Raw genomic sequence first — 27,068 nt, forward strand, 5'->3', positions numbered from 1 at the left:
TGTTTAAAATCTTGGCTGTAATTATTTCTTTTTAGAATATAACTTCCAAATAAAAGTAATTACTATGGAGAGATATTCTGAGTGTTATTTTAGTTTTTTGTTTGTTTGTTTGTTTGTTTGTTTTTCGAGACAGGGTTTCCCTGTAGTTTCTAGAGCCTGTCCTGGAACTAGCTCTTGTAGACCAGGCTGGCCTCGAACTCAGAGATCCGCCTGCCTCTGCCTCCCGAGTGCTGGGATTAAAGGCGTGCGCCACCACCGCCCGGCCTGAGTGTTATTTTAATAGGATAACTATTTAACTTGGAAAATGCATTTAAATCTGTTTCTTTGAGGCAAAGTATCATGTTAAATATATCTTAAATTTTAGGATACAAAATATGGAAAGTCCAGAAAGAAAAAAACAGAAGGTTTTAAAGGCCAAAAAAACAATGCCTGCAAGTTGCCGGAAGCAGTTGGAGATCCTGAACATGTCAAAGAATGTTGAAGCTTCAAAATCAACAGTTGGAACTAATATTCCAAATGGTAATCAGAGTCTACATCCTGAACTTATAGCTAGCGAGTGTCCACATTCTGAAAATGCTGATTCCTCGTTTGCCCCTCAGGATAATTCAGTATTTTCACAGAAAAGTATAACATTCTTCTAGAATTTAATTAATGCACTAGAAGAAATTGTTTCAGAAATAAGATCAAGAACCACTGATGAACAGGTTGTGTGTTTTTACACAAAGCCAAGACATCTACTGATTCCTCCAGCAAATATTCCACACAAGAGGCAACAGAGTTGCAGAACACTTCTGAAACTCATTTTAAACAGGAGTTTAATGTATCAAGATCATTTTCTGAACATAAAGAGAATTACAATGACTTTATACTAAAAAGTTGATGGCTCTCTGTTAAATTTAGTGCCGTAACCCGGAATACTTTGGATGGCAAGGGAATCAACAAGATAGCTTTCAGTTTAGAATCAAATTTTACTTTATAGGCTAATGATCAAAGTTAGATATTTAAGTTCACACTCCTGTGCTGTATGTAAGCACCTAACTAGGTGAATTCGGTCTGCTCTAGTAATTGTGCTGATGTCATCTTGAAAACTAAAGAATGCAGTAGGACCTGTCACCCTGGCCGTTTAAATTGTGAAGGGCATACTCAAGTGGCAGTCGTTACTTGGCCTTGATGGTAGTAACAGTAAGTGCCTCTGTGTCTTTTGGAGAAATTCAAATAGTCACTTTCCTAAGGAGTCTTTTAAAGTCTCAAACATACAACACAAAGTGGAGTACATATAGATAGGACAAAAAGTAAATGATGCCTATGTTTTCAAACTGTTTTGTTTGTAAATTGTTTTTGATTCTGAGATGGAGAGATACTTTGTTAAAGGGGAAAATTATGATTAATCACTTGGCTTTATTTGTAGTGCTAGAACTGGTCAACAGGTAGGATCAAATATTGTTCATACGAGCTCTTTTCTGAGGCTGGAACTATGTGTAGTTCAATTGGTAGAATGCCTGCCTAGTGTGCACGAAGCTCTGGGTTTAGTCCCTAGCACATAAAACTACATTGTGGTTCATGCATGCCTGTAATTCAGAGCACTAAACAGGTAGAGACAGATCAGAAGTTCATCTTCACTTACAAAGCGAATGTGAGACCACTCTAGGCTACACGAAACCCTACATGAAACAACAAACCTTCCTATTACATGGGCAGTTTAAATGTATAGCTAAAGAAAAGGAAGTTAGATACAGAAAAGAGGCAACCTGATTGGTTAGTTAGTGTATGTCTGTTTTACTTGATCATTTAGACATCTTTGTGTTTTGAAAGTTTGTTTCCATAAAAGTATGTTACAGAGGCTGGAGAAATGGCTTCGTGATTTAGAGCACTGTTTGCTTTTCTGGAGAACCTCGATTTGATTCCCAGCATCCACATATTGGCTCACAACCAATAACTCCAGTTCTAGAAGATCTGATCCCAGGGCATCAGGCACTCACGATACTTAAACATACATGCCAAAAAAAAGTAAACTACAGTCTGTTTTACACATCAAGTTAAACTTGTAATTTACCACATACAGAAAGAAAGTTGAAAAAAAAAAACTTGAAAAAGTTGAAGCCAAACTACAAAGAAGTATGCAGGGAGCCTTAGGTCAAACTTAATTTAATAATATCTAAGATATCAAAAGGAAAATGAAATGTTACCCAAAAAAGAGGATTAATCACTTTCCCATGAAAGTTCAGAAAATCCAAAAAGGTAATTTATGGAAGATGGTTCATCTTCGCTATATCTCTTGTTATTTTAAATTTTTTTGTTAGAGTGTAGATTTTTATTAACATTAATTATACATAATGGATTTCATTTTGACATTTTCATACATGCATGAAGTACTTTGAACATATTTGTCCTCTACCCCATTACCATCTCTTATCTTGATGATTCCCATCCCAGCAAGAGGGAAAGGGTTGAAACTAAGTAATCCCTCTTCTGTGTTTGCTTGTTGTCACCCAGTGAGTTTAATTAGTGTTTCTTAAAGTAACGTGTATCTTACTAGTGGATGCACCAGTAAATTAAACGTCTCCCTCTCCTTCTCCAAACATTAATTGCCAGTGGAGGTGGAGCCTTGTAAGTCCCCCTAGAGAACAGGTACATTAAGTTATTGGCGAATTTATTTCCTTAGAATTGATTTTTAGATCATATGCCAAATAACAGATGCTTGATGCATTAATTCATATACACGTGTCTATGTATATGCGTAACTACAGAGAGTTCCTGGAGAGAAAACAACTAATTAAAAAGAAGTGCTGGAGCTATAAAATAATTAAATAACAAATAACCATTTGAAGTGTGGTTTTTATGTTGGTTGACTAAAATGCTGATTAGGGCCAGCAAGATGTATCAGCAGATAAAGGTGCTCTTTTAAAAGCCTGGTTGCCTGGGACCCACGTAAATGTGGAAGGAGAGAAATGACTTCACAAACAAGTCCTCTGACTTTCACACTCTGTCATGGCTTTCACACACACACACACACACACACGTACACATGAACACACTACGTAGAATCTTTTGTTTATGTTTAGACTCCATAATCATCTTAAATATAATTTAAATTGCTGAATAACTTCATCAAAGTACTGGGTTCTTTTAGTGACTATATAGAGTGGCTTATTATATAGTTTATTTAGGGTTTTGTTTTGTATTTTGTTTGTTTATGTATTTGAAAGGTTTTTTTTTTTTTGTATTTTTGTTTTGGTGAGACAGGGTCTCACTATCTAGCCCAATCTGGCTTTGAATTCTTGATTCTCTTACCACTTCCCAAATGCTGTAATTTGAACTGTGTGTCTCCTTGCCCAGTGGTTATCCCTGTGAAACAAGATTGAAAAGGGTTTATATCTGAGACCAGAATACTATCCAAAATTTCTTTTTTAAAGAATATTTTATGGAAATGTTTTTATGTAGTTACATTTACTTTAAATATATGTATTTTAAGATAGAGTCTGGCTATGAACCTACAGAGATCTAGCTGCCTTTATCTCCTGAGTTCTGGGATTAAAGGCATTAACCACCATACCTAGCTAAAAAAAAAATTACTAATTAAAAAATTTTTAAGTGCTACTGTTGTCATATTTTAGTTTTTCTAATTAGTTTTTATTTCCTTCTTAAGAAGGAATAGTTTTACCTGTAATTTTTCTATCTCCCCAAGGCCATAATCAAAAGAAGATGTTTTCAGAAAACAAAGAAAATGTTAAGCTCATGAAAGCTTCAGAGCAAATTAATGAAAATGGTTGTGTAGCTCTGGAAAGGCATACAGCACTACTAGAACAGGTAACGTTGGCTTTTAAATATTTGCTTAACTTCTGATTTGTAAAAAATGTTGCAAGGGCAGGAGAGACAGCAGAAGTTAAGAGCACTTGCAAAGTTGAGTCCAATTCCCAGTACCCATTTCTGGTGGCTCATAATCTATAACTTCAGTTCAGGGATCTGGTACTACCTCTTCCCTCGAACATAACCTCAACACACACACACACCTTTACAATATGTCTTAGTTAAGGTTATTGTGATGAAACACCATGTCCAAAAACAGCTTGTAAAGAAAGGGTTTATTTTGCTTATACTTTGATTCATACATAGTTCATCATCCAGAAAAGTAGTCAAGGCAGGAACCTGGAGGCAGGAGCTGATGGAGATCATGGAGTGATGCTTGTTTCACATGGCTTGCTTAGCCTTCTTTTTTTCCAGATAGGGTTTCTCTGCATATTCCTGACTGTCTTGGAACTCACTCTGTAGATCAGGCTGGCCTCCAACTCGCAGAAATCCACTTGCCTCTGCGTCCTGAGTGCTGGGTTTAAAGGTGTGTGCCACCAGTACTAACTAGCAGCCTGCTTTCTTATAGAACCCACCGCCATCCCAGGAGTGGCCCAACCCATAATGGGCTGCTCTCCCCCATGGATCACCAATTAAGAAAATCCCCAGCAGGTTTGCTTATCTATAACTCCCATCTTGTGGAGACATTTTTCTCAATTGAGATTCCCTCCTCAAATGATTCTAACTCACTTGTGTCAAGTTGACATAAACTATCCAGTTCATAATTCAAACAAAAACATTAAGAGTTAAATTGTCTATTTTACCAATATATTTCTGTTTTCTGGAATGATTCTAGACCAAGTAATCTACAGAACTGCATATCTGTAAAAGTCTTGTAGAAAGAGATAGACTTTTTAATTAATAGGCTGCCAGATGTGCAAGTCAAACATGGGATGACTTTGAGCTTTACTTGACAGTCCAACATTTGTATTGGTTGTGGGTTTTTTGACCAGCAGCAATAGCTGTGACCACATCACAGTTACGATTTTATAGACTCAAGCAACCTTGTCCATTTTGGAATCTTGATACTTTAAAATTACATATCTCCTCTTCCAGACTAACCTAGGTATACTGCTTTTTAATGCTGTTAAATATCCTTAGTGCTTTTATTTTTGCCCAATTACGTGTTTCTTTGCAGTTCATCTGTCTGATTAACTAGGAATTAAAATATAATCTTCCAGGCTAGGTATGTTGGTGCATGCTTTTAATCCCAGCACTCAGGAGGCAGATGTAGTAGGTGAATCTGAGGTCGAGGCCAGCCTGGTTTCTAGAGTGAGTTCCAGGACAACCATGCAGGACTATATAGAAACTCTGTTTCAAAGAGACAAACCAAACAGGGAAGAAATATAATGTTCAGTTCTAGTGGAGTAGCTGTGTTCAGGTTTTGTTTTGATGGGTCTGATTGCAGTTCATTATGGTTATTATGTTATTCAATTGTTATACACTGTAGTTAATGTACATTATGGGTACAGCAGTCAGTTGGAACTATATGTATTGAAATCAACATTTGAGGATGAACTTCATTTCTAACATGTCTATTTGTGTACTTAATTATTAGATGTGCTGTGGAAAATTTAATATTCAGGTTTTTATAAAATTTACTGGTGTAGTAGTATGTAGCAGTTTTGTCATTATAAAACATCAAGAAGGCTAGGTGGTGGTGGCCAACGCCTTTAATTCCAGCTCTTGGGAAACAGAGGCAGGCGGATCTGTGTGGATCCCTGAGAGTTGGAGGCTAGCCTGGTCTACAGATTGAGTTCCAGGACAGCCAGGTTAACACAGAGAAACCCTGTCTCAAAAACAACAACAACAAAACAAAACAAAAAAAAGGGGGGAGGAAGAAAGAGTAATTTTTAAGCTGTAGAAAATAAGCTGGGTGTGGTGGTCCACACCTTTATCCCAGTACCTGGGATACAAAGCCTGCAGATCTTTTTGAAGTTGAGGATAGTCTTGAGTCTGCTATAGACTAGCTGAGACGACTAGTGAAAAATCTTGTCTCAAAGTAGGAGTGGACTGGAGAGATGGCTCAGAGGTTAAGAACAATGACTGTTCTTCTAATGGACCCTGATTCGAGTCCCAGAACCCACATGCCAGCTTATTACTATATGTAACTCTATTTCCAGGAGTTCTGATGCCCTCTTCTGGCCTCTACATGGCGCACATCCATACATGCAGGCAAAACAATACACAAAAATAAAAAAATAGGAAGTAAAAATGCTTTGAAATTTAAAACATGCTTTTATTTAAATTCTAGGTTAAACATTGGATTCGACAGGAAATCTACATGATGAATTGTAACCTATTTGATAAAAAACTGAATGAACTTAATGAACGCATTGGGAAGACCCAGTGCAAGAATAAGCATGAAGCAATAGCTGGTGAGCTCTTTGTAAGTTTCTGATTTCATTTTTTTCCTTTTATTATGTGTGGAATGTGGTCATGTCATGTCCTTTATGTTCAGAAAGGGAGGTAATAAAGTCATTCTTAACCTTCCAAGTGCTGTGACCCTTTAATCCAGTTCCTCATGGTGTGCTGACCTCCAATCATAAAATTACTTTTGTTGCTACCTTGTAACTGTAATTCGCTACGGTTGTGAATTGCAATGTAAATATCTAATATGTAGGATATCTGAGTTTTGACCCCTAGCTTGAGAACCACTGCAATAAAAGGAGACCTACTAGTTTAACTTTAGACTTGAGAAATAGTCTTAGTCCTAGTTGGCATTCTGTGTCTGTTTATGGTTATCCATAGTATGTAGGCATTTTCTTTCCATTCTAATATGTGCTTTATTAGAGTTTACATAATCTGTTTTAAGATCTTTCAAGCTCTCTGCCTTTTTTTAGTTTTTTGGTTCTTGTTCTTTTAGTTTTCTAGGGTTACTGTCTTTCTTCTTCTGTGGTAGGAGGCTGCTTATTCATTCCCGGCTTCCCAGAACTGAAATAATCACTCAGAAACCATATTATTAGCTATACTGTTTGACCCATAGCTTAAGCGTATTTCTGGCTAGCTCTTAAATCTGGAATTAACCCATTTCCATTATTTTATATTTTACCATGAGGCTCATGGCCTACCGGCAATGTTCTAGCTGGCAGCTTGCCTCTTCCCTTCTGTTGGCTCCATGGTATCTCTCTGACTCTGCCTTCTTTCTCCCAGCATTCATTTTAGTTTTCCCTGCCTAGCTCTATTCTCCCCTATCACAGGCCAAAGCAGTTTCTGTATTCATTAACTAATAACACTTAGAAGGACTTCCCACACCATTTCTTCTTCTTCTTCCTCCTTTCCCCCTCCTCCTCCTCCTTTTTCTTCTTTCTCCTCCTCCTCCTCCCTCCCCCCCCTCTCTCTATCAGCTTCAGTTTTATTGCAGACAAATTAAGTTTACTGTTTTTTTCTGTTTCATGCTTTTTTTCTTTTTGAGGTCGGATGTGGTTATATGTGGTCCAGGTTGGCTTTGAATTCTATATCCTCCTCCTTTAAAGTCCTCTTAATTTTGGAATTGGAACCATGAACCATCCAAACAAGTCTCTTCCATTCTTAAATATCTTAAGTAGCTAACCCCTCATTTATCAGTTTTCCACATTTTGAGTTTTGTGTCTATACTTAACTAACTGCAGACTGATTTTTCTTTTGTTGTTTCATCATAAATTTACATAGCCTCAACTACCCAACTGTCCTGGAATTCACTATATAGATTAGGATAGCCTCACAATCCCAGAGGCCTGCCTGCCACTGCCTCCTGAATGCTGAAATTAAAGGCGTGTGTCATCACAGTCAGACCGAAAATAATAAGGAAAAAAGTGTTTCAAATGAATCTGTACCATCTTTTTGCCTAGTCATTATTTCCTGAACAGTACATGGTAGTAACTATGTAATAGCATTCCCACTGTATTAGACCTTATAAGTAATCTAAAGATTTTAAAGTGAACAAGAGGATGTGTATGGTTTTTAACACGTGCAGGTTTTCATATCTATAAGACCTGGAATCATTCCTCCATGGATAGCAAATGTTGACTATGTAAGAGTTTATTACTGGGGCTGGTGATGGAGCTAAATTGGAGTGTTGGCCTAGCTAGCAGTAAGTCCTGTGTTTGATTCCATCTTTATGTAGCATGCATAAAAATGGTATGCTAATGTACAACTCCATTACGCAGAGATAGAGGCAGGAAAAACTGGGAATTCAAGGACAACCTTAACTACATAGGGAGTTCAAAGCCAGCCTGAAATATATCAGACCATATTTATAAATAAATAAGTAAATTTAAAAAGTAAAGGTGCAAGCTAAGGGAATGAAAGAATAGAAGCATTCTCTGCTGTGAGTCATTGGGGCCTGGAATCATGATGAAAAAGAAACGAAGGAAAAGAAGACCTTTCATTTATTATAGTAGGTGTCTATATTTCACAAGACTACTTGTCAAATAGTTTGCATTTTTCTTTTGTACTGTTTAGAACTGTGGTGTGATACCTAAGTTTTCTTCTAGGTGAAAATCAGAAGACTTCAAAGACGTATTAAAAAAGTTTTATCATCTCAAGAAAATTTGTTGGAACCAAACACATTACCTAATAATACAGTCTGTAAGGTTCGTATAAATACACAGAGGTTTTCATCTGCATGACGTATTGGATCATAAGATGTGCTTATACTTCCAAATGAGGACAGAAAGCTTAGATAACAATGTTGGTTTCTTGTTTTTTAAAGTTAAATGTGAAAAATACAGAAGTGATACTGAAGGAGGGACTGTAACGAAAAGAAGCCGGTATTTGATGATCTGGGAAATTCTCAGCATGTCCAGAATGCAACTCTAAAATTAGGTTTGTGGTCAGAAATAGAGCTCTGGGGTATAAGGATACGTGCACCTACTTCCTTTGCTGGTCTTTGGAAGGACTGAAGGTCGTGGGGTTTGTCACATGACTCCCTTTGTTACTCTGCTTAGGCTTAGTATGTACATCCTTGCCACTTCAGAGCTGTAGTTTCCACAGTTTACTTTCATGGCTTTTGTGTGCTCTTTTGCTTGGCTTCGTTCTTTGGGTTCCCCATAGTTACCTGTTGGTCCTTGCCGGTACTGCAGACTGCTGTTGGTCACCAAGTGGATTGGGCCTGCTGTGTGTGATGTAGAGCTGAGTGACTGCTGTTGCTAGTCTGTGCCCTGCTGCTGGCTTACAAGTGGGAAGATGTAGAAGAAACAGCGGGCTGCGTTCCTGCCACCTGACTTTCAGCCGCCTGGCTAGCTTATGCCCCGAAATAACAACACACAAATTGTATTCTTATTTTATTTTATTTTTTTGTTTTTCGAGACAGGGTTTCCCTGTAGTTTCTAGAGCCTGTTCTGGAACTAGCTCTTGTAGACCAGGCTGGCCTCGATCTCAGAGATCCGCCTGCCTCTGCCTCCCGAGTGCTAGGATTAAAGGCGTGCGCCACCACCGCCCGGCACAAATTGTATTCTTTTAAACACTGCTTGGCCCATTAGCTCTAGCCTCTTACTGGCTAATGCTCACATCTTGATTAACCCATTTCTAATAATCTGTGTAGCACACAGGTGGTTGCTTACGGGAAAGGATCTTAGCTTTCGTCCATCTCAGAGAGGAGAGGCACGGCGACTGACTCACTTCCCTTCTTTCCAGAATTCTGTTCTGTCTACTCTGCCTACCTATGTTCTGACCTATCAGGCCAAGCAGTTTTCTTTATTAATTAACCAATGAAAGCAACAGATAGATAGAAGACCTTCCCACATCATTTCCCCTTTTTCTGTTTAAACAAAAAAGGAAAAGCTTTCACTTTAACATAGTAAAATTACATATAACAAAACAGTTATCAAGCAAGAATTAGTTATAATATTTAGATCTATTTTATCTTTTATCATAACTAAGGAAAACTATAACTATCCATTCTTTAACTCCATCAAAGACTCCAGAAGCATATAATATTACCTAAGTAAACAAGAAGTAAGCAACTTCCAAAGCTCCAGAAATGACAGAGACATCTTGCTGTCTGTACAGTCACCCAAAGTTCCTCTGTACTGTTGGGGCATCCATCTTCAGCCTACAGGCCCATAGTATCCAGCAGACTTTTTCATGAAGCAGGAAATTTCAAAAGACAGTTCAATCCCTTTCTTTTGTGTCCTGCAGAATGTCTCGCAGACTCTTTCATGAATCAGGAACCCCGAAAGACCATCTCACCTTGAGGCAAGTTTAGCAGTCCTCTCTCTGCGGGTTCTTTGTGTCCAGTTTATGCAACAGTCCAGGCAAGAGCAGTTTCTTGCCCAAATGGCTATCAAACTCCATAAGGAGCCTCTTCGATGCCCATCTTCCTCTTGAAGTAGATTGGTGCTGCCAGGAGCAGACATGTCTCATTGTCATGAAAAGCCCCAAGTTATTAAAACATTTAAAATGCCATATTCTGTAGTCTTAGAAAGATATGAAGAATGTCTATCTGAAATATATCTATGTACATCTGTAAAATCTAACATGACTACAAGCTTGACTATTATTGATGATTATCCATTAACAACCTATATTTCCTAATTATACATTACATTTTTAAATGAACTACACAATCACAATACCTTAATCAATATTAGAAATACACATACATATAACAAAATTGACCTTAAAATCCATATCAATGCAAATTATTCATATCTATAGCATATCCCTCTTTAAATGTAAAAGAACATTTATAAACTATTTGGGAACATGGGTGCAGTTATTTCTTTCCAAACTGCTTCCTGCTGAATGGGGGTGCTGTTATTTAGGTCTTTCATGGTGTAACCTGTCTGCTAGGTTCATCTCAGTTGGCAGTTGAGCAAAGTAATTTTTTGAGGGTGTTCACAGCAACCTTTCGGGAGGGCATGGTCTATCATACCGTATTGGGATAGAAGCAATCCATAGGGTTTCATCCTCTGTGAAAACAAAAGACCCTCTCCAAAGCATCATATCCTTAGACCCAAATTTTGAAATCATAATACCCTGATGTTATCCATTCTGGTTTAGCTTGGCAGCCCATATAATGAAATGTCTCTCTGTAGTTAGCTCCTTCACAGTCAAAAATTTTAAAGAAAACACAATAATACAAAGAATCCACTCTGAATTTTTCATTTTTACATGGCTTATTTTTACTCTATCACTTTACTTTATTCTGTCTCTTTAAAGACTTTACCCTATTTTAAACCATTAACTTTATTCTCTATATTCTTTTTCTTCTCTCTCCCACGCCTACATATGCTCAACCAACATTATGACCCATTTAAAGGTTTTTTTTTTTTTTTTTTTTTATGTCTGAATCTGTCCTATTGTGAATCTGTAATTCTTTCCTATCCAGGAGCACTTCTTAAAAACTTAAGTTGCACCATGTAGAGGTAATATGGTACCGCCTGTGTCCTGCCCAGTCTAAACCTTAACTGTGCTGTTATTATAATTACGACAGTTCCTGCCTGAGATCAGCACAGTTCAGTGTGGAGCAGCTGCTCCTGCCTCAGATCCATTTGGTGCCCCTGAGCTGTGCACAGTTCCAGGCACACAGCAAGTCCACATTGGAGCTGCACTCAGCAGTTTAATTCTGAGACTGAGTGTGCAGCACAGAAACTCTTCATCCAACTTACAGCCAAATTTGATGCGCAGAGCACTGCGCAGCCTGGAAACATCTGTATGGCGTAAGAAATCTGTCATGCTCTCCCGCCTGCCTAAGCCTGATCCCACAGTCTGCCCAGGCAGGGAGCGCAGGCATGGTCTCAGAGTACTTTCTTCCCGATCCCGAGCGGGAACACAAACATCCAGTCCCATAAAAGCCATTGAAATGCTTTATAGCTGGAGTTCACGCTGGTGGCACAGCCCAGGAAGCTGTGTTTTTAAAACCGTGCATCTTTTCTCCTGCTGAGGCTGAGTCGGGAAAATTTCTCTGCAGCACACTCTAGCAAACAGCAAAAAGCTGTGTTAAACTCTCTCTCCTTTATTTTTAAGCCTTCTCAGGTTTTTAAGTGGATTTAGTTACCACATTAGGCGCCACTCTGTAGAAGGAGCAGCGGGCTGCGTTCCCGCCCGGCTCCTGCATGGCTATCTTTTTTCATGCTATGGCTGAAAACTGAAAAGCATGCATCAGCTTTTCATCAACACCATTTAAGTGTTTCATGGCAGGACCTCTTAAAAGAGCTGCAAGGTTTTGTAGCTAAAGCTGAGTTAGGACGCCTCTCTTAAATGAGCAGAGCAGACCCTAGAAATTGCTGCTACCAAGAAAACATGCTTTACTCTATTCTTTCCCAAGCTTTCTCAGGCTTTCTGTGGATTCATTTATCCATGTCTGGGTGCCATTTGTAGAAGGAACAGCAGGCTGAGTTCCCACCCAGCTCCCACAAGGCTGGCTTTACACCCGAAATAACAACACACAAATTGTATGCTTTTAAACACTGCTTGGTTCATTAGTTCTAGCCTCTTACTGGCTAACTCTCACATCTTGATTAACCCATTTCTAATAATCTGTATAGCGCCATGAGGTGGCGGCTTACCGGGAAGGATCTTCACCTTCGTCCATCTCAGGCGAATGACTCACTTCCCTTCTACCCAGCATTCTGTTCTGGCTACTCTGCCTACCTATGTTCTGACCTATCAGGCCAAACAGTTTTCTTTATTAATTAACCAATGAAAGCAACAGATAGATAGAAGACCCTCCCATATCAGGAAGAGGGGAATTTTGCCTTTGAAGATTTGACTGTCTGCTTTTTTGGAATGGAGCTCTGGGTATTGGTCTCTAGTTAGGTTCTGCTTGCTATTGTTGCTGCAGCCACTTAGACTTCGTCTGCCCCAGTGCTCATCCAGCTGCTACTGTGGTTTATGAAATGGAACCTTTGATTCTTCTGGTATTGGGATTGAGTCACCGTGACCAATCACTCGTTTTTGAAATGAGGGCTGTAGAGATGTCTGGTGTCCTTATAATCTAGCATGGTGTATACAGTATACTCACTATGGTCATGAGGTCTCTAGCCAGTCTCTCTCCCTTTATTAAATTTTCAGTTGCTTTATGATTACCATTCAGTTATTTACACAGATGTAATGTAGTTAAGAGTGGAGCAGAAGGAGGAAGTGAATCCATGTTACCATGTCCTGGAAGTGAAAGGACGCTGTTCAACTTTGCTTCCCAGTGGTGCGTGAACATGTTCACATATAAAATCGGTTTACTTAGTATAATAGACCTTTAGCGTTCTGCCTTAGGGGGTCTGTTTTATTTTTCACGCCACCCCTTAACAAAAGGCCATGCTCATTCTCAACTGTGGCACAGAGTCAATCCTTTTACTTCAAGATTTAAATAAATTAACAACTGGAAGTTAAAATCACTCTAAAATATTAAATTTAGACTACTAGTAATAGGATGTTGTTTAAAGTCTAGATTTGTAATGTCATTGTTAATTTCCTTGACACATTTTGGCAGAGAAATCACCTTTATGGTCATCAGCCATTGAAGTACAGAACTTTTTTGCTTTTTCAAGATGGAGTTTCTCTGTAGCCTTGACTGTACTGTAACTTGCTTTGTAGACCAGGCTGGGCTTTAGCTCACAAAGATGGGCCTGCCTCTGCCTCCCAAGTGCTAAGCTTAAAGGTGTGTGCCACTGGCTTAATATTTTAACTTACATTTACAAGACTCTTCTGTGTGAAATTTTACCTTCTACTCACCTGCTTTTTCCTCGTGCATTTAACAGATTACAGATTCAGAGACCATGAATTGGAGTGTGACCCAAGGGTCAGTTAAAAGCCTAAGTAAAAGAACACCTGTGAACCCTGATCCTTGTAACTCTTCAGAAAAAGCAACTAGAAGGGTTAATTTATCTTCAGCTTGTGTCCAGTTTGTTTCTGAAAGGTAGGCATTTCTATAAAAATGCATAGTCATTTATCTAAGTATGTTTTTAGTTATATTAAGCATAAGGTAGCTTAAAAATTCATATTTACATCAACAGTGTAAAGGAATTCAGTTGGTTCCCTGAGCTTCTGTTGTTGAAGAGCAATCCAGTTTTGAACTGTCAGGTGATAGGTTTTGTTTCACTGCTTCCCACTTCCGTTGGGTTGATTAGCGATCATTTTTGGTGCTCTCCATTTTGAAAGTATTATTGTGGTAAGCCAACTGGGGTGAACTTAGTTGTCCAATTCTTTCATAAAGCACTGGTCTGTAGCCTGAGGGTTTTAGAAGCAAAGAAGCATGCTTGGCTTAGATCAGTGCTGTTCCAAGGGGTGTAGTGAGACCTACTGATAACGTCTTTTTGTTTTCATATCTTTGAGACAGGGTCTATTTTATCCTGGCTGGACTGGGTATTTGAGACTTAACATACAGTTTTGACTCTTTAGCATTTGCTCCAGTAACCCATACTATTTAGCTCTGCATTTTCATTCATTTTTATTTTTAATTTTATGTGTATGTTTGTGTTGTCTGTGTGGAATTACTTGCCCAAAAATGCAGTTGAGCAGAGAATGTTAGCTAGCTCCTTAGAGCTCGAGTTCCAAGTAGTTGTGAGCTACATGAGTGTTAGTAACCAAACTCAGGTTCTGCGCAAGGATAATGAAGTGTTCGTAACCTCTGAGCCATCTCTCCAGCCCATTTTTAAGATGCATATTTATTATTTTTACTTATGTGTAGAGGCCTGCATTTTAGTGTTAAGTGGAGAATCTATGAAGCAGGCATTTAGTTGAAGGCAGGAGTCATCACTCATTGAGTCTGCTGCCACCAGTTATTGACAGCACATTCTGAAACCCCTGAAGTGACAGAAGAGGAAAGCAAGTGCTACTGGTGCAAATGAAGAAGCAGAGGCTTCGCTGTGCTGTCACTTCACAGACAGTTGTGTCTGTTCAACAGTGGATGCTGTCAAGTGCAGGCACTCATTTTATGTTGTATACTGAAAGAACCTGTAGTTTATGTAGCTGTTTTTGGCAGTTAATCATCCTTTCCAAAGTGTACAGATAGTATAGCAAACATGCAACTTGGTCATGATGACCTTGTGCTTCTTTGTGGTTTGATGTTATTGTCTTTTGATTTTGTTTTTTCAAGACAGAGTTTCTTCTCTGTATCTTTGATTGCCTTGGAACTCACTGTAGTCCAGGTTGGCCCTCCCTCTACCTCCCAAGTGCTGAAATTGAAGGTGCCTAACTCATTTGGGTTTTTTGTGTGTTTTTTTTTTGTGTGTGTGTGTGTGTGTGTTTTGTTTTTTTTGGTTTGGTTTTTTTTTTTTTTTTTTTTTTGAAGACAGCTCTCTATAGGCTGGCTAGCTGGAACTTGCTGTATAAATTGGGACAGCTTCAAACTTAGAGACCCTCTTGCCTCTGCCTCTGGAGTACTAGAATTAAAGGCATGTGCCACTATACCTCACCTTAGAAGGTGAGTTTTATAAAACATTTAAGGGGGTGATAATACAAACATTGAATAAACTTTTGCCAAAGAATATGAAAAGAAAGAAGCTTATTAAATTCATTTTATGAGAAATGAACTTTGATACTAAAAATCAATGTTAAAATACTGTATAGATGAAGAATTACCCACAAAATTGATTTATTATCCTAAACAAAATTCTAATAGATCAAATAGGACAGTCTGTAAAGGTTGATTGTGTCTTAGTAGTGTTGGTCAAATCCTTGAGTCAGTACAGCTCTAGGAAAATTCTTCAAGAGATACCATGAGCCAGGATCCCTGAACCATACTACTTTTTACTTCTGCAACCAAAGAAACCAAGGATATGTGTTTTGTTTTGTTTAAAGGTCATTGTGGTCTTCGATAAATTATTATATAACCTTAGTTGAATTAGATGAGGAATACAACACTCAAAAGCTTCAGGAACTGAGCAGAATTAAGTCTTTATAGGACACATCTAATCTTCTATTTCCCCCTATTCTTGTGACACATCTCTAAGTTTCACATAAGCTCTCAGGTGTATCCTATAGCCCCCTTTAAAATGTTTTCTTGTGATTTTGGTCTCCATGTCCGTCCATTGTGATTTCTAAGCACCTTCTGCTTGTTTCTTAGCATTTCTGCATGGCAAACACAAATGCCTTGTGGGGACAGCAGTGATGGGCATCAGAGCCTAATCCTTGCATCTTCTTCTCCTTAGTGCCTTGGTCTGTCATCTTTTCATTAGCTTAGCAACATTTTATATCATCAAAAATATTTTTGTTAATTTTCTTAGTTGAATTGTTTTTAAATATAGTGTTTTAAAAAATTATTTGAATGAGGGCCCCACTGTAAGCTATTCTATATATCAATTTATATTTATTTTGTATAAATACAATTTATTTCTTAAAATATTTCAGAGATGATCTTTTAAAGATACACAAAAGGAAATGAATGTGTGCTCCATAGTATAATACTGCCACTAGAAGAAGCCTGAAGGTTTCTAATTGTTTTTGTTTCTGATGACCCAGAATTGGAGCAATTAGTTAGTTCTGTTATTATTTTTCCATGCCTCTTATGGTTAGATTTAGCTTAAGCATTTTATGTTTAGAATGTGAAGAAACTGGGAAATGCAATAATAAACTGAGTTGAAGACACTCGCAGAGAAGGCTTATATATAGGTCAAAGAAATTTGGGTTGGGTAGCGGTGGCACACAGCTTTAATCCTAGCAGAGGCAGGAGGATCTCTGTGAGTTTGAGGCCAGCCTGGTCTAAAGAGTGATTCCCAGGACAGCCAGGGATACACAGAAAAACCCTGTCTGGGGAAAAAAAAAAACCAAACCAAAACAAAACAAAACAGAGAGGGGATGGGGAGAACCCAAGAAGTTTGGTTTATAAGAAATGTCCACGATGAAAATTAAGCGTAAAGATCTAAAGCAACCCAGAACAGACCACACTACTCATCCTATTGTTGCTCAAAGAAGTAAATCTTGCAATGCATGTGTAGACATTTTTGTGGAAACTGACAGGATTGGGGGGCCAGGTAAGGTAGCACTTGCCTTTTACTCCCAGCCAGGGCTACGAAGATATTCTCTCTGAAACAAAACAAAATGGTCAAAACATGCTTGTCCTAAAGCCTGATGATCTGAATTTGAATTTTGGAGCCCACATAAAGGTGGAAGGAAACATCCCATTTTACAGAGTTGGCCCTCTGACCTATATGCACACTGTGGTATTCACAAGCATACACATACACTCACACAATATAATAAAGCTTAGGACTAGAGAGGTTGTTCAACAGATAATAGCATTTGCTATTCATTCAGAGAAACCTGGATTCAGTTTTCAACATGCACATGTGTAGTTAAGATTTTTCTTTGGGCCAGTGTCTTTATGAATGCTCAGCCCTAGCTTAGGCTCCTCCCACTGCTCTTTTAACTGAATTGAACCTGCTTCTATTCATCTAGGTTTTGCCTCAGGGCTTTTGACCTTTCTTTATTCTGTATGTCCTACTTTCCTGTTTCTTCCAGGTCTGTCTGTCTGACCCCTAGAGTCTCCTTGTCCTCTCTTTTTCTCTCTGCGATGAGCCTGAACTCCTCCTCCTTACTCTCTGCCTGGAAGTTCTGCCTCTATCTCCTTCCTCACTACTGACTGCTTTTTATTAGACCCATCAGGTGCCTTAGGCAGGCAAGGTAAAACAGCAACACATCTTTACATAATTAAACAGGTGCAGCAATCTTTACAGTTAAACAAATATTTCTCAACATAAACAAATGCAATACATCTTTGCATAGTTAAACAAATATTCCACAACACACATGACATCTTACCAGCATCTGTAACTCTAATTATAGGAACTCAGCACCCCTTTCTGGCATTCACAGACACCAGGCACATAGAGTAAATATCCATACATGCAAGGCAAAACACACAAACACTTAAAAAAAAACTTAAAAAAATATAAAGCATAAAAAAAAAACCACTGCTTTAAACTCAATTGTCCATCCCTTCCTTTCCTTCCATCTTGCTGGTGTTAGAGCCAAAGACTTAGAGTATGCTAGCCAAGTACTCTACCACCTAGCTACATCTCTAGCTTGTATTTAATCCCTAAAATTTGTACCTATTTTACAGACAAGTAAACCAAATATACTAGTAAATGGCAAGTTAAGATTGAGATCCAGACATTTAATCTCTAGAATTGAGTTCTCTGTTCCCACCATTTGGTTTTGAAGAGATTGAATTCAGGCTATCAAGCTTGACCTGCTGAGCCATCTTGCACTGCCCTCCTTGAGCTTGTGAATCATAAATGAACTGATAGGACATGGGCTTTGTTCAATATTTGATTTTATCTCCTCTTTTCCCACAGTTGTTTCAGGTACAGTGTGTTATGAGGAGTGACCTGACAGCTCAGTAGTAAAAGTGCTTGTTTCCCAGCCTCACTCAGTTTGTGCCCCAGATCACCATGGTAGAGAGAGAACCAATTCTCACAAGTTGTCCTCTGATAAATGACATTCTTAAATAATAAGTTAGAGGAATTCTGATTGTTAACTGCAGTTTTTCTGCTTTCTTTGTTTTTTTTTTTTTATCTTTTTAGTAACGCTGATGATGTTATGTTAATTTCTGTGGAAAAACCCAATTTGACAACTCCAATTACATCAGTTTCAACAGGTATCTAAAAGGTTTTTATTTTTATTTATGTATATATGTGTTTGTGTGAGTGTATACCTCATGTATGGATGCTCTGAGAGGTAGAGAGGACACTTGATCCCCCTGGAGCTGGAGTTGAAGCATTTGTGAGCCACCTGATGTGGGTGCTGGGATCTGAACTCTTGATTGTCTGGAAGAGCAGCAAGTACTTAAGCCCGGAGTCATCTCTCAAGCTCCATTATCTTTAAATAAGATGTAAAACTGTCTATTTAATCTTATAGTTTATAACTAGGATTATTAACTGTTGATACCTAATTAGAATTGATGATAATTCATTAATAAAATTGAAATTTCTTTTAATCCTTGAATCTATCAGCTTAAGCTTTTTGCTTTTATGTATTGCTTTAATGATTTACAACTTAAATCATGTATATCCATTTTGTTTGCCCTGGTCTTTCCTTAGTGGTAGTGCTAATTTGTCTCTATCTATTAGTTAATAGCCTCTTTTAGATTTAAAGTTCCTTCTTGATTAACTTTAAAAAAATTAAGTTACTTTCAGTTTTAGAGTTTGAGTCTAATGCTTTATTTAAAAAAATCTTTTTAGATGAGATAGAATGTTTTCGTAGAGCTCAGCTTAAGATGTATTTGCTCTTTTGTTTATGTTAAATCTCATTTACAGGATATGAACACTCTGTAGGTAAGGAAGACCTTGAATTTCTAATCTTTCTGCGTTCACTTTCCAGGTGCTGGGATTACAAGCATATACCACCACCCTTGGTTTTGTAGAAAACTTTTCTAGCTTAAAAATGGCTATATTGCTTGCACACAATTTCTTACCCAGAATTACCTTTATGTCATGTTTTGCTGTGTTGAAATGTTTATATTTTAATATCTGAAAGCTTTTCATTCCCTCCCACCCTGCATATGAAATTATTTATCTCAACAATTAGTAATTAAAGAGTTCCAAACAAGTGCAGAACTCTACATTCCAGGAAGATGCCCCTCAGGCACTCTTAAAGATACTGTGAATAACAAAATATCACAATTGTGGATGCTTGAAAGCGTAAGTCACAAACAATCTCACACCAGTTTGGAATTATGATTAATAGAATGGTTACTTATTTGAAGGGGAAAAACTTACAGATCACCGTCCCAGACAGCAGCCTTCTGCACAGTCAGGAAGGGAGCCTAGAGCCAGAAGCCAGAGAGCAAGTGGAGGGAAGTGGCTACGGTTTTAAGACCACGCCCCAAAGGGCTGGTATCTCAGCCGCTATTGGCTGAAGGAGCGGAAGGAGCTCCTGCAACAGATGCTAACATAGTTTCAGACTTTGAAAAACAGGAACTACTGGTATAGCTATAAGCTGCTGAAAGAAAGTGTGTTTTAATCCCAAATCAAAATTTTAACTAGCTTATCAGTTTTAGGGATATATTATTATTTTTATTTTATAGTATATTAGTATCCCTATCATTTGTGTTTCAGTATCTTGTATTGTAAAGAACATGTTTAAATGTTTAATAAATTTAATTGGATGTATTCATGGTTTTGTTTTGTTTTGTTTTGTTTTCCATTTCTTCCAGAATTTGGAAAAAACAGATCAAAGAAATTCAGCAACTCATCTAATACCATAATTGAAGTTGGGGTAGGTAACAGTTGTTGTCTCTGAATATTTGTGCTCTTGGAACTCCAGTGTCACAGCATGTTGTGAGGAAGGAGTTTTGTTATCCACTCTTTGACTAGGTGGTTTCCAGTGTCCCTTCACTGCCCTCATTCAGTTGGAAGGGGGGGTGACACAAATATAGGAGTAGTTTGCATGTCCATGTTCTAGTCCAAATTGCACACTGAAAGAAAAAAAAAGCAGCTACATTTATTTCAGAATGACGCACACCTACCAATTCATTGAAATTCTTTGTTTTTTTTTTGAGACAGGGTCTTTCTGTGTAATCATTCTAACTGTCCTAGAACACACTCTGTAGACCAGGTTGGCCTTGAACTCACAGAGATCTCTGTGCCTCTGATTCCCGAGTGCTAGAATTAAAGTTATACACCACCACTGCCTAGCTTGTTGAGATTTTTAACCATATCTTCAGACACTGCAGTATCTTCTCAATGTGTCATCTAGTAGAGCTAATTTAAACCATAACTTATTTAGAGACTGTTGAGTTGCCAGCTTCTACCTATTAGATGGGATTTAGACTAGCTCATTGGTGACACACTTTTGAGCATGAATGTGTACCAAGCCAGGGTTCAATCCTCAGCACTGAAAAATAAAAATGTTTTTATATTTTAAAAAAATTCTGCTATTAAACAATTTTCTAACAAAACTTTTCAGGCTGAAGAGAAGAAACCTGATTTTGTTATTGACTTGACAAGAGATGGCATGCCCAGCAACAGCATAGGTAAAGGTTACATTTACATCTTCCTTTCTAAGAAAGCGTATATGGGTTTGTGTGACTGTACCGGAATTTACAGAATTGTTCTGTCATTGCAAGGCTGCCTTGTACTACTCTTTTAAAGGCACACATATGACTATCTCAGTCCCCAAGCCCTGGCAACCATTAATTTGCTTTCTTTTCTTTGATTAGGTAATTTCAGTGTGATTATGCAATAATAATCCTTCTGAAATCTTCTGAAATTGGATTCTTTCAATATGGTTCTTTAGCAGGTTATTTATATTTTTTTGTACCAATAATGTATTCTTTTTTGTGGTCAAATAATAGCCCAGGTATGGATGTATCTTAATCTCTTTGTCTACTCACATTTTGAAGGACATTTGGATTTCTGGGACTACTCTGAGTCTCTCATCTCCCTGTAGCACACATTTTTCTTAACCGTAACAATAGTGCCTGAGAGGAAGTACCTAGAATCGGGAATAAAGGAATGTTATTTGTACGTGATATGAAAATGAATACTGTTTTTTCGATTTGAACCAAAAGATTTATAATTTTCTAGTATTGGAAGTTAAGTCATACAGTCTCATTATGAATACTGAGAAGTATAATCCACACAGCCAAGAAATTCTATCTTCAAAGAGAATCAAAACTAAGAATACTTTATCAACACATAATCATTTTCTTAACAACAAGTGAAAAAATTACATTTGTTAGCATTGAACCAATACAAAAGTGATTAGCATGGTTTCTGTACAAGGATAGCATGCAAATGAATGAAGTTCCCATACTTTAAAAAAAATGATGCAAGAAAAGTAGAAAGAACAAAGGTTTCACAGAATTCTCAGCTGGAACCATTTAAGCCAAAAGATAGTTGAATCACATCATTAAAGGCTGGAGAAAGAGAATCACTGCCATCATGAGTGAGACTATCTCGACCAGGAAGTTTATGACCTACTATCTAACTCAGAGCAAGCAACAGGACTGAACAACAGAACTGAACATAAAAATTCAGGAAAGAAAACTAAAATGTCTAAAACCACATCAGGTGTTATCTTTGTACTTACTTGGATTCAGAACTCACTTTGGTGGCAAAAAGACTGATGGCTTTAGCACAATTTATGATTCTTTGGACTATGCAAAAATAAAACAAACCCAAACAGATTTTCAAATTTTCAAGACATAACCCATATGAGCAAAAAAAGACCTCAAGAAAACTGTGAAAAGCATATAAGATCAGAATGGAAGGGAGCTGGGGGTGGCCACAAAGGCCAACACTGGTGCTGCAAAAAGCAAGATATGGAAAGATTGGTTTGGTGACTTGATGTACCACAGTGGCACAACGTCTGAGGAAAATATCGTGGAGTAGAGACCCAAAGGCCACTTAGCATGACCATCAAACTGAGCATTTGTATTAAGCTGACCAGTACTGCCTAGATAAAAACAATTCTCACAGAATAGCCTTAAGCAAAGAGCATAGAAAAATTACATCGTGGTTGGCAGTTGCAGGGGAAAAGCAAACAAGCAGTTTAGCAGAAGCCAAAAATCATCCAGTTAGCTGGGGCATTTCAACCCTGAGTTTCTAGAGCAGGGTTAGACACTTTCCCATAGGAATCTTTGTGGTGGGAGTAGAGAAGAGGGGGAGAATCAGTTTCAGGCTAAACCAAAGATGGCTCCAAATGAGACAAGGTGAAGGAGGAACCTTTGCCCTGTCATGTAGGTGACTGATGAACTGTAAAAATTTCAAGGAAAAAAGTATTGACCTGGAATTCTTAATAGAGTAAATATATCTTTCAAAAATTAAACAGTAATGGTGAACACCAGTGATTCCAGCGCTTGACAGTTGGAGACAGGAGAGAGGATTGGGAGTTAAGGCCAGTCTGGGCACATGAAACCCTGTCTCAAAAACAGAAGCAAAATTAAGGGTTTTTCAGATAAGCAAAATTTGTTGCCAGCAGATCACTTTCGGAAATAAAGGAAATTGTACATCTATGTGTGTATACATGCACACCTGTGACTATTATGGAGGCCAAAAGTTTATGTTAGCAGTGTTTAGGCAGTGTCACTAGACTGTTGAGCAAGCCCTGTAAATCTACCTATCTCCATATCACCAGTGCTGGGATTACAGGTGCTTGTGCCCAGTTTTCATGTAGGTGCTATGGATCCAGATTGAGGTTTTCATGCTTGCATAGCAAACATGCTAGCCACAGAATCATCCCCTTAGCCATAAAGGAAGTTCATTGAAGGAAATTAGATAACAACTGAAAGAAAAGTGGCTCCAGTGTTAACCAGAATGTGGTGCAGTAAGGATGGATATGGTAATATTTCAGGAATACTTGAATAATAAACTAGTTGTGGCAATAAAATGCTATCTTCAAGATACTCATCCAAGAGATTCCACAACAAACAAAATTGTATCCAAAGCAGGAAGACTTACTTTGATATAAATAAGGAAATAAGGAGTGATCAAAGAGATGGCCTAACGTAGTATTCTTATTAGGGAAAGTAAAGCCATAATGAGATTTATGGCGTATCCAGCAGAATAACCAAATGAACAGAAGGTGTGATGTTGGTGAGGGTATGTATCAATTTAGGATTCTTTGTTACTGGGTATGTAAAATGGCTAAATAACTGGCAGTTTCTTAAAATATTACTTACCTTGTTTTACTAAGTTTTTCTCTTCCATTTATTTCTCTAAGAGAAAAGAAAACCCACATTCAAACATACTTTATTTGACAGGCTGTCATTAAGTATCTAATCTGCCCTTTAACTTGCATTTTTACCTCAGTTTCCCAAAAACTGGGATTGTAGCTAACCACATTCAACTATACACAGTAAAAACATAATTTCTCATAACAGCTTTATTTAAAAGTCTACCAGCTGATAAATGTGTAGATTACTTATCTATATACCATAACAGTCAAGAAACAAAATGTCTATATATGCAACCAGTATACGACACAATAACCCTGTGTTTGCCTGATCCAGTAGATGTGAGCTTCTAGAGAAAGCAGATCCTTCTGCAGTGTTAGATATTGATCCCTTGGCCATGCATGCTAGTCAAATCACTGAGAAACATCTAATCTAAATATAATCTTTTCAAGTCAGGGTTTCTCTGTAGCCCTGGCTGCCCTGGAACTGCTGGCCTCGAACTTAGTACTTTAGAGACAGAGGCAGCAAGAGCTATATAGTGAGACTTTGTCTCAAAACAGACAGACACACACATACACAAAAAGGGAGGGGGGGCTATAAAAATGTAAGACAGACCGGAAAAACGGACAAAATTGTAAGATATTTATATATTAAAAATATAGACAAATCATTGCAGGAGGTATTGACTGGTCATTACTCATCTAGTCGTCTTTGTGCTTTCCAGTGTTATCCACGCATTTATCTCCTTCATGTGTTCTCTGCTTAGCTGTTTAAAAGCATTTGCCAAACCTTTTACACCTTTCCCTCCGTCCCACCATAGCTTCTCCATTCTCCCTACCTCTTTTTTCTTCTCTTACCATGTCTTTCCTTCCTCTCCTCTCCTCTTTCCCATAATCTTTTGTCTAATTTCCTCCGTGTGAATATGTACCTCAGGAGAGAGTACTTGTGGGACTTTGTTGAAATTCCTCAGCTTGTGTATGTCATATATCCATGCATGTTTATAAGTAGCTTAGTGTTTTTAGATGTCCTGATCTAACAGGAAAGTCTACCTCTTATCTCCTGAATCCCTCTCCCGTGTGTAAATACCAAATTTCTAGTGCATAATAAAGGATTTACTTTTAGAGGAAATTTTTGTCACCTTAGTGAAAATTCTATGTATTCTCTCAACTGTATATTTATATGAATATCATACTTGTAAGTGTATTTACTACCCAAGGTGTAAAACTGCTTAAACACCATGGAATTTGTTCCAGGTAAATTTTACTTAACTTACTTTCATTTTCTTGTAGTGTGGGGCCTTCTCACTTACGGTAGACAAGTGCTTTATCACTGAGAAACACTCCCAGCTCTAAATTATACTGTCTTGTTCACAGAAAGCCCAGCATTCACCCTGAAGTCATCTTCGAAAGCTGTTTTAAGATCAAACGAAATAATCCCAGTGGCAGAAAATGGAGATGAGGTACTAATCTGAAATGCTGTGTAAAGGATGTTCATCCAGCAGAGTGGGTTTATCTGTTTTACTCTGGAAGCATCTGAGCCACATTTCAGCTTAGGAACACCTTGATGGCTTCTCATAAAGTGCTCTTTTTGAACCCCCTACATAATAATAAGAGTTCAGTTAGCAATTTTCAAAAGCTATAGAAATGATAACATAGTTTTTCATTTATTTTAGGAGTAATGTCCATTGTTGATGAGTTTGTTAGGAGAAATTACTATGATATTTGGAAACACAATATTAAAATTTGTTCCCCTGAAGGCCTGATACCTCCTTTATTAAGAATTAGTAATATTTTACAGTGTAGAAATTATTCTACTTACAGCTTGGAATGTGGCTCAGAGGTAAAGCATTTACCTAGTATGTGCAAAGTGCTGGGTCCAGTTCCTAGGATCATTCAGAACAAATCTCAGCTCCAAAAGGAACCTTCTGTTTTGAAAAGATTGGATCTAGAGGCCAGGAGATGACTCAGTCATTAAAGTACACTGCAAACATCAAGACCTGAGTTTGGTCCTATAACTGATGCTGAAAAATTAAATAAGCCACGCTAGGTGGTACTCACGTATAATCAATCCCAGATCTGGGAAGGCAGAAACAAGTGGATTCCTGGAGTTTGTTGTCCTGACAGACTAGCCTAATGGAATATAGCATGAGAGGTTGTCCTCTGACCTCCCCCACATGGGTGTATACATGGACAGATGTACCAACACATACACACATACGCAGCTTTATTTTTTGAAATAACCTTTCATTGCTTTGATGAAGGATTGAAGAATGAGAAGTAGATTTGTACACCTGAGTTTTACTGCTTTTGTCTGTACTCACCAAATGATCTCCATGAACTTCTTGCAAATGTATTTGTAGGGTTTTGATTCATTTGAACACCTGCCACCTCTCCCAGAGCCGTCACCACCACTTTCTGAGATGGCAGACAAAATCCAAGACACTCTTCCTCCCCAAAAGCCTGAGCTGAGAGTGAAGCGGGTGTTGAGACCCCCAGGCATTGCCCTGGCATGGAACATCCCCAAGGTCAACCCCAAATGCGCTCCTGTGGAGAGCTACCACCTCTTCCTGTGCTACGAGAACTCCAGTCATTTGACTTGGAGGAAAATTGCGGAAATTCAAGCTTTACCGCTCCCAATGGCCTGCACTGTATCTCACTTTTTAGCTTCCAACAGATACTATTTTACTCTTCAATCAAAAGACATTTTTGGGCGATATGGACCATTTTGTAATATAAAGTCTCTTCCTGGGTTTTCTGAAAACCTTACCTAAAAGTCCTCAGTAATGATATGTTGTTGACATGTCATCTTTTCATATTTGAATGCTTTGTTTACAGTGTTTATCTTAACACTGCACACTGTAACATTGTACAGTTCCATTTGTGAACCCTTTGTATGGGAACAGTCTTACATGTGGTGTGTCTTGGAATTTGGTGTATTTCTAATTTGCATTCAGTATGTGCTTCTGTAATCTGTGTTCTCACACATACCCTATCATGGACCCATGTTGCCATTGTATGTTACTCTGGGGGCTATGGAGTTGCTGCTGTGTCAGAAGCTTTCATGTACAAGCAGCCACTTTCCCCATTCTTGACAATCAACTGTAATCTTGGGATGCATCCCTGTCATGATCTAGTGCATAGGAATTCCTTCCTGTTGTTTTCAGTTTAAAACAGACTATTGATGTGTGTTCTTCGTCTTTGTTTGGCTAGCAATCATTTGAGAGAAATATCTTGGTGGTTTTGCCTAAGCACTACAATTTGTTAGATCAGGCATTCTGGGATATGCCTCCAATCCCAACACTTAGGAGTCAAAGTCAGGTAGATCTCTTAGTTCAAGCCAGCTTGGTCCTACATAGAAAGTTTCAGTACCACCAGAGCTATGTAACAGTCTGTTTAAAAAAAAATTTTTTTTGTACATGAAAATGCATGGTGCTTATAAAAAAAAAAATCAACTTGCTGTTTTAACCATGGAGTTAATCCCTTACGTTGGAGGCTTTAATTTGCTGATTCCTAATTTCTCTAAATGCCTTCAGTACTCAGAGAATGTAGTACTTAAAGGTTTCTAACAGTTCGTATCTCTCTCCAAAGAAGCACTGAAGTGGGATAGCCTAAGAAATGGTGTGTAGAGACTTGAGGTTCCTGAGTTACAACCCAAGAGAGACAAACTACATAGTAAATGTAATGTC

The 27,068-nt window shown here is 38.1% G+C and overlaps 1 protein-coding gene across 1 annotated transcript; it reads left to right on the forward strand.

The window, feature by feature from the left end:
* The first annotated feature begins 374 nt into the window (after window positions 1-374).
* On the forward strand, window positions 375-26,153 carry Atf7ip2 (activating transcription factor 7 interacting protein 2). Its single transcript, XM_038328958.1, has 10 exons — window positions 375-519; window positions 3,686-3,807; window positions 6,101-6,235; window positions 8,322-8,420; window positions 13,527-13,684; window positions 18,291-18,364; window positions 19,922-19,983; window positions 20,674-20,740; window positions 24,757-24,842; window positions 25,743-26,153. The coding sequence occupies exons 1-10, from the start codon at window positions 375-377 to the stop codon at window positions 26,151-26,153; spliced, it is 1,359 nt and encodes a 452-aa protein (XP_038184886.1).
* Window positions 26,154-27,068: the final 915 nt, after the last annotated feature.

This window comes from Arvicola amphibius, chromosome 4, assembly GCF_903992535.2.
Source record: "Arvicola amphibius chromosome 4, mArvAmp1.2, whole genome shotgun sequence".
Taxonomy (NCBI): Eukaryota; Metazoa; Chordata; class Mammalia; order Rodentia; family Cricetidae; genus Arvicola; species Arvicola amphibius.

Excerpts from the sequence above, each read along its gene's own strand:
- Atf7ip2 (XM_038328958.1), top strand. The coding sequence starts at position 375 with ATGGAAAGTCCAGAAAGAAAAAAACAGAAGGTTTTAAAGGCCAAAAAA. Across the intron at positions 19,984-20,673 it reads ATACCATAATTGAAGTTGGG|GCTGAAGAGAAGAAACCTGA; the intron begins GTAGGTAACAGT and ends AAAACTTTTCAG. Across the intron at positions 20,741-24,756 it reads CATGCCCAGCAACAGCATAG|AAAGCCCAGCATTCACCCTG; the intron begins GTAAAGGTTACA and ends TCTTGTTCACAG.